The 19,427-nt window shown below is 47.3% G+C and overlaps 1 protein-coding gene and 1 pseudogene across 1 annotated transcript; both read left to right on the top strand.

The window, feature by feature from the left end:
* Window positions 1–7,687: 7,687 nt before the first annotated feature.
* Window positions 7,688–13,297, top strand: LOC123448146. The gene is made up of 5 exons (XM_045124939.1): window positions 7,688–7,930; window positions 9,314–9,613; window positions 11,284–11,587; window positions 12,496–12,573; window positions 12,689–13,297. Exons 2-5 carry the CDS (start codon window positions 9,321–9,323, stop codon window positions 12,740–12,742), a joined length of 729 nt encoding a protein of 242 aa, XP_044980874.1. The 5' UTR covers window positions 7,688–7,930; window positions 9,314–9,320; the 3' UTR covers window positions 12,743–13,297.
* LOC123401466 lies at window positions 12,853–17,069 on the top strand (annotated as a pseudogene).
* Window positions 17,070–19,427: the final 2,358 nt, after the last annotated feature.

The following is a 19,427-nucleotide window of genomic DNA, read 5'->3' as shown; positions in this document are numbered from 1 at the left end:
CACCGGCTGCTCACCGATGTCTACTACATCCCCGCGCTAAGGAACTCCATCATCAGCTTGGGACAGCTGGATGAGAACGGCTCACGCGTGCTGATTGAGCATGGGGTCCTACGCATGTGGGATCGCCAGCGTCGCCTTCTCGCCAAGGTACCCAGAGGCGAAAATCGACTCTACGTCCTTGATGTGCAGGTGGCACAACCGGTCTGTCTCGCTGTCTGTCGGGACGACGAGGCGTGGCAATGGCATGAGCGCTTTGGGCACCTTCATTTTGAGGCCCTGAAGCGTCTAAGTGCCAAGGAGATGGTGCGAGGCCTGCCATGCCTCGACCATGTGGAGCAGTTCTGCGACATCTGTGTGCTGACGAAGCAGAGACGACTCCCCTTTCCCCAGTAGGCGAGTTTTCGGGCCAAGGAGAGGCTGGAGCTCATGCACGGAGATCTGTGCAGCCCGGTGACGCCAGCCACACCAGGAGGTCGACGCTACTTCCTGCTTCTCGTCGACGACCTCTCTGCTACATGCGGGTGATGGTCCTCGGCAGTAAGGGAGAGGCACCGGACGCCATCAGGCGTGCGCAGGTTGCTGTGGAGGCGGAGAGCGGCCGCAAACTACACGTGTTACGCACTGACAACGGTGGCGAATTCACGGCGGCTGAATTCGCGTCGTACTGCGCTGATGAGGGCATCCAGCACCACTACTCCGCGCCGTACAGCCCGCAGCAAAACGGCGTCATCGAGCGGCGCAACCAGACGGTTGTGGGGATGGCTCGGGCTCTCCTCAAGCAGAGAGGGATGCCGGCTGTTTTCTGGGGAGAGGCGGTGCTAACAGCCGTCTACATCCTCAACCGCTCGCCTACTAAGGCACTCGACGGCAGGACGCCGTACGAGGCCTGGCATGGGCGGAAGCCGGCGGTCTCTCACTTGCGGGTCTTTGGCTGCCTTGCGTTCGCCAAAGAGCTCGGCCACATCGGCAAGCTCGACGACAGGAGTACTCCGGGAGTCTTCATCGGCTATGCGGAGGGCTCAAAGGCCTACCGCATCCTCGACCCAGAGACACAGCGTGTGCGCACGGCGCGAGACGTCTTGTTCAACGAAGGCGAGGGTGGAAATGGGACAAGGCGGTGGACGACGGCTCGACGCCGACGTATGACGACTTCATTGTCGAGTACGTCCACTTCAAGGAAGCTGGGGGAGCAAGCAGCTCCTCTTCGCCGAGCACGTCTACCCCAGCCCCCAAAACTACATCGACTCCGGTGCCTGCTACGCCGACGGCACCACAACCGGCAACGCCGCATACTCCAGCCCCGACAGTCACCACTCCGGGCTCGTCTTCATCAGCACCAGCTCATGCAGAGCACAACCCGATGAAGTTCGCTTCCCCGCTCACTCACGACGAGGAGCTCATCGACGTGTATCATAGCAGCGAACCGCTACGGTATCGTACGATGGATAATCTACTCGGCGACCAGCCGGTGCCGGGACTGGTGCCACGCGACCTGGAGGCGCAGCTACAACTCGCGCGTGAGGACGGCGAACCTCGGTCTTTTGCAGAGGCCGGAAGGAGTCGACTTCGACGACGCTTTCGCTCCCGTGGCACGGATGGAGTCCGTGCGACTTCTCCTTGCGCTAGCTGCCCAGGAGGCCTGGCGTGTCCATCACATGGATGTCAAGTCGGCATTCCTCAACGGCGACTTGAAGGAGGAAGTCTATGTGCATCAATCACCGGGATTTGCGATCCCTGGCCAGGAGGGCAAGGTACTCCGCCTGCGTAAGGCTCTCTACGGCCTACGGCAGGCACCTAGGGCGTGGAACGCCAAGCTGGACTCCACGCTAAAGAAGATGGGCTTCGAGCAAAGCCCGCATGAGGCGGCCGTCTACCGACGGAGCAGTGGAGGAAATGCCCTGCTGGTGGGCGTCTATGTTGACGACTTGGTGATCACCGGCATCAAAGATGCAGAGGTGGCGGCGTTCAAGGAAGACATGAAGGCCACCTTCCAGATGAGTGATTTGGGGCTCCTCTCCTTCTATCTAGGGATCGAGGTGCACCAGGATCACTCCGGGATCGCGCTTCGAGAGTCCGCCTACGCCAAGCGCATCGTTGAGCTAGCTGGGCTCACCGACTGCCACCCAGCTCTCACTCCGATGGAGGAGAGGCTGAAACTGAGCCGCGACAGCACGACGGAGGAAGTAGACGCTACGCAGTACCGACGCCTTGTGGGGAGCCTTCGCTACCTCGCCCACACACGGCCGGACTTGGCATTCTCTGTCGGCTATGTCAGTCGGTTCATGGAGCGACCGACGTCGGAGCACCAGCAGGCAGTGAAGAGGATCGTCCGCTACGTGACAGGGACCCTCGACCACGGCCTCCACTACCCTATGTGTCCGGGGGCGGCACACTTCGTCGGGTACAGCGACAGCGACCACGCCGGCGACATCGACACCAGCAAGAGCACGAGCGGGATCCTCTTCTTCCTCGGCAAGTGTCTCGTGAGCTGGCAATCGGTCAAGCAGCAGGTGGTGGCCCTGTCCAGCTATGAGGCCGAGTACATAGCGGCCTCCACCGCCTGCACTCAGGCGCTCTGGCTCGCTCGACTGCTTGGTGATCTCCTCGTCCGAGACACCAGAACGGTGCAGCTCCTGGTGGACAGCAAGTCCGCCCTGGCTCTGGCAAAGAACCCCGTTTTTCACGAACGGAGCAAGCACATCCGATTGAGGTATCACTTCATCCGCAGCTGCTTGGAAGAAGGGAGCATCGAGGCGAGCTACATCAACACCACGGACCAGCCCGCAGACCTGCTCACCAAGCCTCTTGGGAGGATCAAGTTCCTCGAACTCTGCTCCAGGATTGGGATGATTCGACTCTCCGTACAAGACTTAGGGGGAGAATGATAAATAAGTCTATGTACTATGGTCTTTGTGGGGCTGCAACATATAGTCCTTTGTGGGGCTGCAGCACATGGTCCTTGTGACTGTTAGGATAGAATCCTTGACCATCAAGGACTGGCAGTTAGGATAGCATCTTGGACTAGCATCTTAGCAGCATCTTAGACTAGCATCTTAGACTAGCATCTTAGCATATGCTTGGCTGGCTAGCAGCCTATAAATATGTATCCCCAACCCCTCAGATTGGCATGGCATTGTGTGAGAAATAAACCAACGAAAATTGTCCCAACTCTCCTAGTGTCATCCACAACTATCAATGCTCAGCCTAAAAGGTCTAACAGGGGAGACGACAATCTCGCCGGGGCCGGTTGCCGCCACCGCTCGCGGGGGCTGCGCGCCGTCGCCGTCGCCACCGAGGCTGCTCACTCTCGCAGCTCCCCATCGATGCAAGGGTAGTAGACGGCCTCGCCGGGGCCACGCACCGTTACTGCTCACCGCCACAGTGTTGGAAATAGGAGAACCAGGAGCGTGTGATAGCGTGTCACCGGCGCACCGGCCACAAACGTTTACCTTCCAAGAAGGAAGAGAAAGGGAAAATGCTAATTGCAATAGTGAGGGAGGTGACCATCACGCCGAGTGGGATAGGCTAGCGAGGGAGCTCTTCGAAGCAGAGGTGGAGGAGCTGGTCGTTGACGAGTGGAGGAAATGGAGGCGCCAGAGTTGAAGGCACTGCGGCTGGCTAGAGAGAGCCGACCAACAAGGGAGCTCAGGGAGGAAGGGCATGGTAGGCGTCGGGACCACAATGGCGGCAACATGCAATCGGGCGGGAGAGCTCGGGGAGGAAGGGCATGGTGGGCCGCACGACCACAACGTCCGCAGGCAGGCGAGCGGGAGAGAGGAGGCTCGCCGGAGGAGGATGCACGTGGCGGCACGGTTCCGTGTGAGGCGGCCAGCTACATGAGCGTGCAAGCAGCGCTCGAGCAGGGCGAGAGGAGGAGCAGCAGGAGGTAGGCGTGGAGGAGGATGAGGTGGCATCGGGTCGATGCAGAAGGACGAGGAGAAGATCGAGAGGAACGGATTCGCTGGTGCGGTTGGGACATTTGCGATGGTCAGGTGGTGGTGGCATGAGGTTGCAGGAGGAGGAACAATGGAGGTAGAGCAATGACGAGCTTGTGGATAAGATAAGGCAATGTTGGCTACTGCTTTTTTTTGGATTTTTTCACTGTTTCAATCCTTAAAACGTAAGTTCATCACAAAACGAACTCGGTTTGAAAGTATTTCACGTTTTGACCCTTTTGAAAACGCCAGAGACCGTGGCGTTGCAGGCCTTAGCAGAAACGTCAGTCTACTCGACGTTGCAGGCCTCATGTGCAACGCCAGTCTACTGGACGTTGCAGACCAAAGCAGAAACGCCAAGAGGGCTGGCGTTGCAGACCAAAGCAGAAACGCCAAGCTCCCTGGCGTTGCGGGGCTCATAAGTAACTGGCCCGCGGCCCCTTCCTCCACCTCCACTTCTCTCTTCCTCCTCTTCCACGAAAAAGCTCTCCCTCCTCCTCCAGATCCCCCCCTTCGATCTCCCTCCTCCCCCAACCGTTTTGTTGGTTCTTTGGGGCAAATCGAAGAGGCCGGTAAGCTCCTCCAATCCCTCCAATTAGTTTTTGCAATGATTTTGTATTTGTGTAGATTTCTTTTGCACTAGGTGTACGTATGTTTTGAAGTAAAATTTATTTTGTGATTGTTAATAGGTGTAGTTTATGGTGTGTCTAGGTGTAGTTTTTTATGGCTATATGTATAACCTAGGTTTTGTTCATATTATCCGCATTAGGTTTATGCCTAGGTTTAGTTCATATTATTCGAAGAGGCCGGTAATAATTTTCTTCATATTATGTAGGATGTTTCGTCCCGATCAATATCCGGGTCTTGATGACTACTATGAGCAGAAGCATTGTGCGGTGCTAGTTGAAAGAGGAGAGGTAATTATGATTTTGTTGATGATTATTTTTATATACTCCATTATTTGTATATTTTCACAAGTTGAGTCCATTAACAAATTATGCCTTTTTTTGTTTAGGTTCCTCCACTACTTCGTTTGAGGGGGCACAACCCCAATGAAACTCTTGTATATGACCCTTGTTACGAGCCATATTTTAGAAGAATGGATCTTCTTCAATTTGTGCTCAACTTTAAAAGCACACCACCATGGTTGAACGCCACTGGCCTAACAACACTTATGGATCGATGGAGGCCGGAGACGCACTCTTATCACCTTCCTCTTGGTGAGATGAGCATAACCTTGAAGGATATTGCTATGGTCTCCGGGCTTCCTATCGAGGGCAGGGCTCTTACAGGGAAGGTTAGGGCCGCCGGGTGGCGACAACGGGTTGCAGCATTGGTTGGTGTTGAACCCGAGCCATGGACTGATGAAACTAGGAAGGATCTCACGCGTTTCCTTAGTCCAGTACCGCAGTGCTGGGGTCCTGGCCTAGGATCCTTCCTAGTTTCATCAGTCCATGGCTCGGGTCTGCAACGCCAGGGAGCTTGGCGTTTCTGCTTTGGTCTGCAACGCCAGCCCCTTTGGCGTTTCTGCTTTGGTCTGCAATGTCCAGTAGACTCGCGTTGCACATGAGGCCTGCAACGTCCAGTAGACTGGTGTTTCTGCTAAGGCCTGCAACGTCACGGTCTCTGGCGTTTCCAAAAGGGTCAAAACGTGAAATACTTTCGAACCGAGTTCGTTTTGTGATGAACTTACGCCTTGAAGATCAAAACAGTGAAAAAATCCGCTTTTTTTATGACCGAGTACAATTACGTTTTTATGACCGAGTACAATTACGTGGCCGCTATTTTGTTTGTACAACCATGGTTTAATAGTTGTTACAATAATTAAAATACATGTAACTAAAACATTAAAAAAAATATCTTGAAGGAAATGAAATTCGGGGCTCTCTTGTGGACTAGGTTACCATCAATATATCCCTTCACTCTATATGTTACAAGTGTTGTTGATGTGAGATACATTGGAGAGATGGAGGGATAGATAGTCAAAAGAGTACGAGAACGGTGGATCTTGCTCGAAGTGGGTGAAGAAGGGGTCTTGTCGTGTTTTCCCCACACGTCGGCTATGGAAAGAGAGAAGCATGTGGTCATGGCTAGGATGATCAAGTCCTTGGTCCTTCCATACCCCACCTTCATGTGGCCACTCCCCTTTGTTGTACCATCTCCCACCAGTTCTACGTGCCTCAAAACCGGTCCTCCTTGAGGCTGTGATGATGGTGTCAAAGAAAGTGGTTGCGTTGGCGCGGTGGTGTGCTCCTACTGATGACGGTAAAACATGAACAAGAGAGCACCAAACATTATAAACTCTCTATTGTCTAACTAGCTATCTTATCTTTCGATTGGTCAAGTATAAAATATGAATTCACATTAAGACGAGGAATATTTAGCGGACTAAGAGATACATCTTAGTATTTCACCATAGATAAAGCTTCCAATATCACACGAACTTTGAAATTTATTTTACACAGTCGCAACGCACATGCTTTTTTGTTAGAACATTTCTGGCAATAATGTGCATGTGTGTAATTAGGACCTAGAAGGGAATGATTATATCAGTTCAATGTGTTCACGAGGATGCAGATACGTCGATATCAAGACCCCAATTATGAAATATACAAGATATAGAAGGACCCCTGTTTCACAATAAACGAAGAAATGAGGGCTGGTCGATTAGCTAGCATCCACCTTGAATGGTAAGTGTTTTATTTTTTTATAATTAGTAAAAGGTGCCATTTGGATCTTCATGGATCGGTAAAATTCTCCATCTTGCACACTTGTTAGTTGATCTTCGAGGATCGGTAAAAAGTCATAACTATGCACACTTGCCTGATTAGTGCTACGTATTTTTGTAAAGGTCAAATTTAACTTTATTTGCGTCCATCACAAACTTGTACTAATTGGCTTTTAGGACGTGAAAACTAAAAGGAAACAAACATCATGATTAGACAATGCACAACTATTTGATGTGTTGAAAAAATGTTGATCTCGAAAACATGTTTTTATAATAAAAGATTAAAAAAATTCAAAATTCTTTAATAATTTTTAAACAGAGAAGTATTTGTGTATTCCGCAAAGTACAAAATAAAATCCAATACTAGACTATTTGATGAACCACTACTCATTAATGAGATGAAAGATGTTAGGGTGGCTTCTTTACATACGCATCATACTACGAAAAGCAGTAACGTTATAAACTTATTATCGATGTTTACCGGAATTGGATATAAGAAATGACGTGTACTCTCACACGGAGCAGATTTCATGATACTTTTAGCCCGTTGCAACGCACGAGCATTTGTAATAGTAAGTCTAATCTAATATATGTATACATATATACAGATTCTTATCGACAAAAAGTAGTTTTTTATTTTTTCCGGAATAAGATTTTTTTTTCATTTTTCTAGGGGAAGAAATAGTTTTTCCTTTTTTTTTTAGGGAAAGAAATAGTTTTTCCTAGAAGAGAAAAAAAAACGAAAGAGAAGAGCATGCAGCCTTTTGGCAGACCCAGGCCCAAACCGCAGCCCAACGAGGCCCACGGCTGGTTCGCGGCATCAAGCGCGTGTGTGGTGGAGCGGAGCAAAAAACACTGCAGACCAGCCAGCGGTGCGGGGGAGCGGGACGGCGACGAGCCGGGCCGATCCCCACCCTCCATCCAGGCACCGACGGCGGAGGGCGTCCCGGATCCGGTTTTGGTGTGCCCGAGGGATCCAGGAGTGGGTGGGGTAGAGGGAGCGCATATAAAACAGAGGGAGCCTTCTTCTTCCTCCTCTCGCTTTGCCTCTGCCCTCTGCCCTCTGCCTCTGCCTTGCCGAGGGGAAGAACCGGCCCGGAGGCACACGAGAGCTGCTCCCAATTCCCACCGATCCTGCTCCGCTCCTCGTCCCGGCCGGCCGGCGAGAAATCCGCACTTCCGGTTCGGCGTCTCGATCGAGGGGGAGAAGGGGAGCCACGGAATTCGGCTGCGGATTGGATTGGAGCGCGGCGGCAACCTGTGCCAGGTACTGTTCTACCCCGTATGATCGTCCGCGGTTCGCTCCTCGCTCATTCGCGTCCCCCGTGCCGGTTTTGGCGGGGAAAGTGGACTTGGAATGGAAGGCTTGCGCTCCGGCCAAGTTTCCGGTTGGATTTTCCTTCTGTGGCTGTTCTTTCTGGGTTGTTCCAGCTCGTGATTTTGGTTGGATTCCCGGTTTCTCTGGTTCGGTGGGTTGATCTGGAAGATCCAGCTCTCTCTCTCTCTCTCTCTCTTCTCCCGGGATTTCCTAAATTCTACTTTCGTTGGGTGTCCTGTCCTCTGTGCTGTGATTCGTCCGGTTCCCCTTGCGCTTCCTGTTCCGGATGAAGTGAGGGGTAATCTGCACTGGATGGTTTGAATCGAGTTCGCCGGTCCCGGGTGAAGTAGCAATCGGTTTGTCTGGATCGAATCCGCGGAGCCGCATTACGGCATGGGCTGCGTCGAGTCGCGCGCCTGCGATTGAGCACAATCCGACTTCCTTGACTTGGATTCGCGCGATTGGTGGGGAGGTAGTCGGTGATTAGGATCGGGCGATTTCGCCAGCAAATTTCCCACTGCCTGCTCCTCGCAGCAGTTCGATCGGGGAGAGCGAGCTCAAATCGAGCGTCCTTTAGGTAGCGTGCTGGTGGTGGCTTGGAATTTGGATCATCTCCTTCAGTTCCCCCTCTTTCTTGCCTATACTGTACTATCATCAAGCCGGCACATTTTTTTAGCCTTAAATTTTTCCTCCGCTTCCGGATGGTGTCTTGTGTTCGATTTTCTTTTGCATTTCAACATATCTAGAATTTGCAGGACCTCGATTTTCACTTTAGAACCGCCCATTCGATTGGTTTTGTTCTTCTCTGCTTTGAGTAATTCGATTTGGTGCTGTTAAGTGAGTTAAATTGAGCTTTATAGGATTTGATCTGGTAACTTCCCTGGTTTTACGCCTGTTCGATCTGAAAGCAACCAGCTTCCCCCTTCCCTCCCTCACCAGAACTCGAAAAATCTGTAGCCGTGTTTGGTTAATTCAATCGGCCACTAAAATCCAGTGAATTGAGTTGAATCGAACTGTCCTCTCGGTTTTTTTTTTTTTTTGGTCTTCTGGTTGGATCAAGTAGACGAAATTCCCCAACTCCTCGTGTTCATTTCGATTCGACTGAATTTACTTTTAACTCCTGCCCCGGGATGAATTCTTCATTTTTTTACCCTCTGCATTTAGTGTCCTTCAACTTTATTTTGTTGGTTTGTTCGGCCATCACAAAATAATTGAGCTGAATCTTTAGATGTTCATCCCATCTTGTATGATGTTTTTGGGTCTTCCAGCAGACAAATTCCCCAGCTCACCCTCAATTTGACCGAAATTTTCTTCGTTTCTTCTTTCGTGCAGCACGGCGATGGAGAGGGAGTCGAGGAAGAACTACCAGACGCGAGGCTCGGCGCGCGGCGGCGGCGGCGGTGGGGCCGCTGGCGGTACGGCGGCGGAGCGCGACCTGCTGCTGCAGTGGGGAAACCGGAAGCGCCTGCGCTGCGTCAAGGTGCAGCGCCGCGACGTCGAGGCAGCAGCCACGGCGGCCGCCGAGAAGGCCGCCGTAGGACAGCGCCGCGCCGCCGCCGCCGCCGCCGCCGCTGCAGCCACGGCGGCCGCTCAGCACCACCCGCCCGGCCATGCCCACCACCGCGCCCTCAGGTCCGTCTCTCCCCTGCTGCTGCTCTTCTTCAGCATTTTCTCCCTCTCCCTCTCTGACTGTACTTTCTGAACCGCGCGTGTTGGTTAGCGATGACATTCAGAATCCCCATGGGGTTGCAAGAGCAGCTGGCCATCACGTGATGTCCGTCTCTGGGGCACGTGACATGGAGCGTCAGAACGTTTTGGTCGCGTTTGATCTGATTTACTACTTTTAAATCCATTCAAGTGTTGGGTTTGTTCTTTACCCGAGTATCCGATATCAGTGATTCCGAGTCGGTGATTCGGAATGGAATCAGTCATGGTAGGCAATGTGGTGATTGGTGATTGGTTTTTGGTTTTGGTTTTGGGGCAACATGATTGATGGTGGTTGGCTGATGTTGTTATCATTGGGCCAACCTTCTCTTCTTCCAAAAGATGGAGTGATCCTGTTTTTCTTTTTCGAATTATCCTGGTCAAGTACTGCTGGATTGTCCAAGAGGATGTGAAGCTCTGCTTGTTCTTGAGGTTTTGTCCATTTGAACCTCGATTGATATCCTTGGACTAGTATTACTAATTTTGTGTATTTGCAGTGGATTCTTGTGGCTCAACTTAGCCCCTTGAAATGCTATAAACTACAGGAGAATTAGAGTTTTGCTAGGCTAAAACGATTTTTGCCAGGCTAATATTAGGAGTGCCAGCAGACTGGTACTTGTTTGGTCAATCCAGCTCCAGGTGTCAAGTGAGCTGGCTTGGCTCAATTCAAGCTCTGCTAGTTGTCTTCTCAAATGGACCTGGTTCTTGAATCTTCGATTTGACCTGTTTTATTGGGATTGTATGTGAAAGCTGTGAGAGATGAGGTTCTCATTTATAAGTTGTTGATGGCAATAGCTTGTCAGCGTATGTGTTTGGATGGCCACATACTTTGTATCTGACCATCCGCTATTTTACTGCCGACTAATTTTAGCCTGAGAAGAAAACACCATATTTATCTCAAATCAGTCACCACCACACGTATAGTGGATGGTGATGGTGACATCTTGTTCATTCATTGTTCTTCTCTTTTCAATTTTTTTCTTGTAATTGCTGGATTGAAGTCGAAGTTATTGTTCGCTTGCTATCCATTTCCCTAAATGTGTGTGAATCATGAAATTTTGCTGCCCTCGTTCTCCCCGTATTTCAGCATTTATGCATGATTTTCAGTCGTAAGTTATATATTTAAGTATATGTTTATGTACCCAATTTTCATCATGAAATCAGACACCACCATTGAATATATTTGTTTCTGTCAGTAGATAATCACAATACCTTTTGCCTACTTACATCGCTGAGTTATAAGGCTTGAAACATGATATTTTATATATGATTACAACTTGCTCAGCGAGTAGCTATAATTTTCAGAAAGTATACCTTGTCCATGTTGTTAGGTGTACACACTTTTCCCATCAGGAAAAACGAGCTAACAATTTTGTTCAATGGATTCCCCCTCTTTTCAGGGCCTAATTATAGTGCAGTTAAAAGGAATATATTATATTCAAATTGTTGTAGACAAGACCTTTCCAAATTCACGAAAAGAACATCTAAAGAACCCACCAGTCTAGACATTACAATTTCTTTTCCTCTTTTTGTTGTCATTATAACATTGCAATTTTCTTTATTATTTTTATTAATTCTTGCTGCTAATGAATTGGCAGGAATCCTGAGGAGTCTGGAATAATGAGGCCGCCATCACAGCAGCAGCAGAACAACACGATCCGCACGGTTACATCCCCAGTCAGGGAGCGCTCTGCAAAGGGAAACAACGACAACAACGGGGTGCCTCCGACCTCTGGAGATGACAAGAAGGGCTCGTCGTCCGGAAGTGAAGGGTCAATTTGGCCCAACTTTGCAGTCTCCCTGACAAACAAAGAGAAGGAAGAAGATTTCTTGGTGTTCAAGGGATCCAAGTTGCCTCAAAGGCCCAAGAAGCGAGTGAAAGCCATCCAGAGGACTGTCAATGTATGAAACTTTCTCCTTGGCTCCCTTATCATTTCACATAGGATTCTTCTCTCGTCTTCCTTTCACGCAGCATAGGATTCTTATCTTCTTCTTGCAGACAGTAAATAAATTAGTTTCCTTGTTGCACAGAGAATCTAGTCTAAAAAATGGCACAACGATACTAATAGACAGTAAATCTGGATCACAAACTTAAATGCTATAGATCAGAAAACCAAGAGCTTACCAGAGTTAATACATTTGAATATGCTGTTTTAATAGAGACAGGACATGAGATCACATGGGCCATATGGCCATCTCTGGGCACGATGCCTACCTTGTCCCTTGGCCAAAGGAGACGTGCAAATAAAATAGCAAGATTCCGTCTGCGCTTCCTTTATTATACCTGAGAATTAACTTGATTACCAAGAGGCGTCCATAATACCACAGCATGCTTCTGTCTGAAGCAAATATAAGACTGTTTGGAAGCATTCAGTGCTCCATGTGGCGTGTTGTTCCTACTGTTTATCCTTTTTTTTTTGCGGGCATCCTACTGTTTATCCTTAATCACCTTCTTTCTTTGGAACAGCCAAAGTAACTACCATTTTATCTTATCTCAGGACAGCATTACAGAGTGGTAGTGTTATGTGTCCATCTCTGTTGAACTCCAATTCTGAATTCTATAGTGGAGCAATAATTAGTCCTTGTGCTTGTGGTTGAAGCATGCTTTGGAGTTAAGGCTCTTTTTAGATACTTGGGGTTTTTGTAGAAGGAAAGATACTGGGAGTTAAGCTTAAGAAAGCAGTTGGTGCCAATTCTTTAGGATATTGTTAATGTCTACAGCTTTGTTCATATGTTTTTTGTTGAACCCGTGTCACGCTCTCATGGTTTCTTCAGTTCTCACCTGAGGTTTGTTTGTTCATCTTTGGCAGTTTGTATGCCCTGGAACATGGCTATGCGACCTGACTCTGGAAAGATACGAAGTACGAGAGAAGAAGGTTTCTAAGAAGGTGAGCAAAGACTAGCATAACATGCTATCATCTCCAGCCCTGTAACTCCTGCATTGCTCACGCACTAGGTAGAAACCAACCGCCTGACCGACGTTCTTCTTGCTCGATTTCGCAGCGCCCCAGGGGATTGAAAGCGATGCACGACATGGACAGCGAGTCGGAAGAGTAATGATACGATCATCGAGCCTGAGCAGCTGAGCAGCTAGAAAGAAGAATACACACAAACACCGCCACAGATCCAGTAGTCGAAGATTGAAAAATTAACCTCTCCCAGATGGAATGATCATTGGGGCTGATCGCTTCTCGCGCCTGCTCTCGGAGATCGGGGAAACTGCACAGGAAGAACACAGAGCGGCGGCAGGTTGTTTCCACGCCTGCCCTGTTATTTACAGAGAGAGTTGTGTCTGCGCCCAAAGGCCCTGACCTCATGTTGAAACCATTTGAGAACATCTCGTCTCGCTGTGTCGTCGTCAAATGGGCGCCAAGTAGGGTGCTCCAGTACAGGTGGGCGTGTGGGTTTGCCCTCTGCTTGTGCTGGCAAGTGACAGTAATAATACTCAAGTTAGCATGGATTTACCAGGGTCTTCGGTAATTTGTTTATACCAGCTGCTGTAAACTCCCTCTGTTGTTCCAATTTGGAGCATCAGATGATGCCATGCGTAGGCTTGTCAGGCGACACACTGCTGATGGATATATGAATTTGTGGATGCGGTGATTTGGAAAATGTTTTTCCTGTAAGAAACTCCCAGGTACTAGCTCTACCAAAATGTAAGATGACGTTTTTGCAGTTCAATTTGAACTACAAAAAACGTCTAAATGTAAGGCGTTTTTGCAGTTCAACTTACATTTTGGTACAGAGAAGTAGACAACTCTAACTAAGCACTTAGGAGAGTCCAGGAGACGTGCTGCCGTGAATTCAGATTCTCAGATTTTTAGTTCTTAAAGATATTTTTTTTCCCGCTTTCCGCTTATGCGTGCAAACCTGAGAATGGTTTCATATTTGAACCATACCCGTACTTTTATCTCTCAAAACCATACTTGAACCATACCCATTTAATATCAATTTTTAGTCTAACCAAAACTGAACCCACTATTTTTTTCACCCAAACCAATTTAAACCCAATACATAACCATGGGTTTAAATGCAGTACATAACTATGAGTTTGTTTTCAATGTACATATGATTGCACAAATTGACATGTTAAGAAGCAAATGAGATAGAAAAGGCATAAGTGCATCTAGAACAGTTTGAAAACAAAGTTATCCTTGAGATACAGTCAGCACACAACAAGAGGCAAAAAGAAAATGTCCACGGTTGAAAAGCTCACTGACAAGTGTATTAAAACCAAATTGCTTAGTCAAAGCATAAGCAAACACTTTCGATTTTCATTTGATGTTTCTCCATAATACATAATTGGGAAAATCTAACTAACTGCGCTGCATATTGTTATTAGCGTGCGGCGGCTTGCACACTCTTCGTCATGCATGCATGCATGCAGATTTGTTTTGAATGACCAAAATTTAAAAAGTTTTATCTTTAAAACCGTTAATTCGATCGATGATCCGTTTTCGCCGTTGACTTTGTTTCGACGAAATCTTTAAAACTAGATCCCATGTCGACATGTTTCGACAACTTTTTTGTTTCTCGTACTTACCACATTTGTTGTACGTACTTGTCATATTAGTAAGTACTTACTTGTCTGATAAAAATAACTTAATCGTCATATTATTTGGAAATTGCGTATAAATATGACATCTCGACATAATCAAACGAGCAAGCACAAACAACATTTTTAGGACAATAACTTGTAAAAATATGACAACTCAGCATATTTAAAATCGACGACCAGAAAAATCTTTTTTTGGTAATTGTTAGTAAATATGACAAGTCGACATAATTAAACTAGCAAACACACGAAAAAAAATCTGGCAAAGTTGTATGTAAATATGACAAATTGACATATTTAAATTGGCAAACCAAACCTATGACATGCGTTTATATCATGTATAATGAAAATTGCTACAAGACAACAATCATTTGTCAAACACGGTCGTCGGGTTTAAGCAACCGTAGTTGACAAAAATCTATACACACAATTACCAAGTTGACAACTAAGTTAATTAAATGTGGCTACTAAGTGTCTCATAATCTAACAACTAAATAATAATAATCTGGCAACTATCGATGAAAAAAAAAGTTATCGAAACATGTCGACATGGGATCTAGTTTTGAAGATCTCGTTGCGAGGAAGCTAACGGTGAAAACGGATTGTCAATTGGATTTATAATTCAAGAGATAAAACTTTTTGAAAATTAAACATTAAAAAATCTATGTTAATATCACGTTGATGGATTAACTTGCATGCATAAGGTAAACCGCCGCACGGGAAGGCGCCCATGCGACGCTGCTATGTAGTGGCTTCCTACATAATTACATAGTGCATTACATCATGCACGCGGATCAAAAATACTCGTTCTCGGTCGTCGTTGGTTATTGCACATAACCAACGCCTAGAAATCGGTTTGGACCCATAGTTTATAACCGTTAATAATCAAATTGTTTAAACCCATAACCAACTATACTCAAACTGGTTTCTTCACATACCCAAACCAAAACCAAACTAAAAAAAAACTCAACCCAATAAAATCTGAACCAGTCAAACCCAAAGTAAAAACCGAACCGTTACACCCGGTTTTTTAATAACCATTCTCAGGTTTATATGCGTGTGGGACAGATGTCCCGTGTCTAGTGTACTCACGTTGTTTTCCTCAATTGATCAATCAGATAATATCTTTGTTACTATACTTCGATAATATAAAGGGTATGGGTTTGGTAATGATTCACCCTTCCTTCGATTTTCTTTACATTTAGCATATGCAAGACTAAAAAGTTATAAATGATTTAAATAAGCAATTCACATACAATTGTTGGACCAGTCCTTGCAAAAGGCATAAATAGATAAATTCATTCCTACTCTTAAGGAATCAACACTATCAACACTTGTCTAGTTTTTGGGAGCGGGGTAGCGCATGGTTCTGTTTGGCCGGTGTCGATGTGATGTTGTAACAAAACTCTAGTTCTCTTATTGAAATAATGCGCAAAGTTCTTGTGTGTTTTTGAGACAAAACACTCTTGTAATTAATTAACACAAAAGAACAAAGTGTGAAATATCACTCCAAATTTAAAGCCTTGTCTCACAATAAGAAACCCTCATATTTGGCAAGTCGTCCATTTGCCCACTCGGTGTGGCGCTACTGGAACATGATACCTCAGGCAACCTCGTCTGGCGGTGGAGAAGATGACGCGGTGTTGGAACTATCGAGAAGGCTCGGGGGTCTTCGTGCACATGGGCAAGGGATCATCGCGCCTATACAAATCACCTTGCGGTATCCAAAAGGTGGCATCAATCACTGTAAGAAACCATGCGACAACAGCCTATACGTGTTGTCGTTGTCACATATGAAAGAGGAGTGGCATAAGTGGAAGGATCTTTCACGCGCCCTGTGCCTTGAAGTAGAGTGCTATGAGAAGATCCTCACCCTGCTACGTGACATGACGCTTCAAGGGGCCGATAGCATGGAGACGGCGGACACATCGGCGGCGATCGTTGAGTCCAAGAAGGTGATCGGGGGGAACCACACGCTAGGAGTGTGGAAGGCCACACTGCCATCCTCCACCTTGCGGTACATCATCGAGAAGGTGATCATGTCGATGATGTCCGCGGATGCGTGAGAGTGGATGCCGTCGTGGGATCCGGACTATCACCACTGGCTTCACCCGTTGATTCCTCTCATTAGCCACTTATCGAAGAGTCTCTATGACATCGTCGAAGGCAAGATAAACAATGGCGGCTATGACATCGCCTCTCCATGGAAGGAATACCTTAACCCAACACAATGGGATACCTTCAGCCGACGTCGCGTCTTGCTGAAGCTAGCACAGTTCACACGGGAGTTGAGGATCATGCTGCTGAAGCAAATCGACTCCTTGTTCCGCACGTTGATGTTATGGGCACCTCTCGAGCATGCTGAGGACATGGTATTGATCCTAGAAGCCGATCTGCTTTCCGTGTTGCTGTCGGAGAATGTTGCATGGGAAACAAAAAAAACTTCCTACGCTCACCAAGATCAATCTAGGAGATGCACATCTACGAGAGGAGAGATTGAATCTACATACCCTTGTAGATCGCTAAGAGAAAGCGTTCAAGAACGCGGTTGATCTAGTGGTACGTCTTCCCGGTCCAATCATGAACCGTCCCGCGAACTCCCAATCAAGTGCCGAACGGACGGCTTCCGGGCCACCCACAGAAACTGCCCTTTCGTGCATATCTCTATGTAGGCTGAAATGGTCAGAACTTCCGTCCCGCTTCTGGCAGCTTCCGGGGTACTCCAGAGAGGATGCAAACACTGTGTGTAGCCCGGAACTTTCGGGGTGCGGAACATCCGGGCTTCCCTGGAACTTCCGGGCTTGGCAGGAATCTTGCCCCAATGGCTGAATTTCATCCCCACCTATAAATAGTCTTCTTATTCCCCACGAAGAAGGCGACGACTCCATTTCTCTCTCCACCATTTTCAGACCTCTATTTCTTGGAGTTCTCCCTCCTTATTCAACCAAAGCTCTTGATCTTTTGAGGAGTGAAGGAGAAGTGCCTGATCTACACATCCACCAAAGCAAAAGTTGATTCCCCCTTGTTTTCGCGGTGCATCTTGTTATTCTTGGAGGTTGGAGACTCCTGGGCGGTAGGAGTACTCCGGCGAGGAATCGTTCATTTTTATTACCCCCCAGAAAGTTTGTGAGGGTTTGGAGACCACCCCAAGGTCTACCACTAGTGGTTGAGAATCGCCTTCGTGGTGTTGTCTCAAGGAGAGAATAGGGTGAGCCTTCGTGTCGTTGTTGTGCCTTCGTGGTAACATCCACCTCTCTAAACGGTGTTGTAGTTTCCCTCCAAGGAAGTGAACATCGGCATACATCCTCGTCTCTCGGAGTTGTGGTTATCCCTAACCCTAACTATCTACTTGTGGTTATTTGTCTTTGTGGTATTTCTTATATTACTTGTATTACATGTGCTTAACTCTCTACTTATTTGTTGTCTTGCTCAGCACACATAGCACGACTACCATCTTTGCAATTGTTAGGCCCACTTTCATATTCCGCAATATTGCCTAAAATTGCTAAGTAACAATAAAAATTTGTAATTGTACCTATTCACCCCCCCCTCTAGGTCCATCTCGATCCTTTCAACCGCAAGCCTCAATGCTCATCGGACCACACACATGAGTATGTATGATTTCCAATAAGTCGCTTTGAAAGAACAATTGCTCCCTAAGGTAGTTTTGGTAATTAATCACAACATATGCATCATTGGACTAATGAGTTCAGTCAAGTATATTTCAGAAAAGTTCAAAGATGCTTTGGATATAGGATTATGAGGAGATGCCCCTTGATGCAAGGAAGGAATATGATTGGCTCAAGCTTCATGCAAGAAGACTCTTCATTTCATACTTTGTAGAAATCACTTTAAGTCCATAGGAAAGCCAATACTACTAAATGGGGATGAGGTATTATGATGAATTGGTTGCTCAAGTTCTTAGAGATAGCTACCACAAATACTCAGCCATTCTCCCACAAAATATCTGGGTCCAAACCCAAACCAGCAAAATCGGTGCCACCAACAATTTCCATTCGGCCCTACCTATTTTACACTTGACACAACCTATGCCAAACCCTACTATCTCGGTACAACCAACATTCCTATCGGTGCCACCGAGATTGTGTTACCAACTTTCTGTTGACAAGATTTCACAAGTCGGAATTTCTGAGTTTGAAATCGGTCTCACCGAGATTTGGAAACTAGTCTAGGTCATCGTATCGGTACCACCGAGATTCCTATATCGGTCTCACCGGGAATTCAAAAGTTGCCACATTTAGTGCAACTCGATACCATCGAGATTCATTTCAGTGTCATCGAGTTGGGCAATAATGTTGTAGCGGTTGGATTTTGGGGGATGCCTATATATGCCCCTCTACCTACCTCTCTTTTGTAGAGGAAGCACTCGGAACACACTTACACTTGCCAAATCCATTTTTCTGAGAGAGAGCCACCTACTCATGTGTTGAGATCAAGAGATTCCACTCCAACCATGTGAACCTTGATTTCTAGCCTCCCCAAGTTGCTTTCCACAAGATCAATCTCTCCTACCCCTGCCAAATCGGAGAGATGGTGATTGAGTGTTGAGGAGACTATCGTTTGACGCACAAGAGCAAAGAGTTCATCATTCTACCACATCTATTACATTTTGGAGGGTGGTGCCTCCTAGATTGGTTAGGTGTCTCTTGGGAGCCTCCTACATTGTGTTGTGGAGTTGAACCAAGATGTTTGTAAGGGCAAGGAGATCGCCTACTTCGTGAAGATCTACCGTGAGTGAGGTTAGTCCTGTGTGGACGGAAGTCGTGGTGGAATAGACAATGTCGCTTCTTCGTGGACCCCTTATGGGTGGAGCCCTTCGTGGAATCTCGCAGCCGTTACCCTTCGTGGGTTGAAGTCTCCACTAACATGGACGTATGATAGCACCACCTATCGGAACCATGCCAAAAATTACCGTGTCAATTTCTTCGCGTTTGATCTTCCTAAACTCTACTCCTTAGTACATGTGCAAAGTCTTTAATTTTCGCTGCCATACTTGTTGACTAGCATGGGTAGGGTGCACTAGACTTGTTAGAATCGCTAAAATCTGCCAAACATTAAATTGGGAAAGGGCTAGGATTTTAATGTATGCAAGTAGTCTATTCACTCCCCCGTCTAGACACCTCTTCTATCAATCTCACACACTTGACCGTTCCATTGTTACGGATA

The sequence above is a fragment of the Hordeum vulgare genome, chromosome 1H, assembly GCF_904849725.1.
Source record: "Hordeum vulgare subsp. vulgare chromosome 1H, MorexV3_pseudomolecules_assembly, whole genome shotgun sequence".
Taxonomy (NCBI): Eukaryota; Viridiplantae; Streptophyta; class Magnoliopsida; order Poales; family Poaceae; genus Hordeum; species Hordeum vulgare.
The sequence above is the reverse complement of the archived record's forward strand: the minus strand, read 5'-3'. Positions and strand labels throughout refer to the sequence as shown.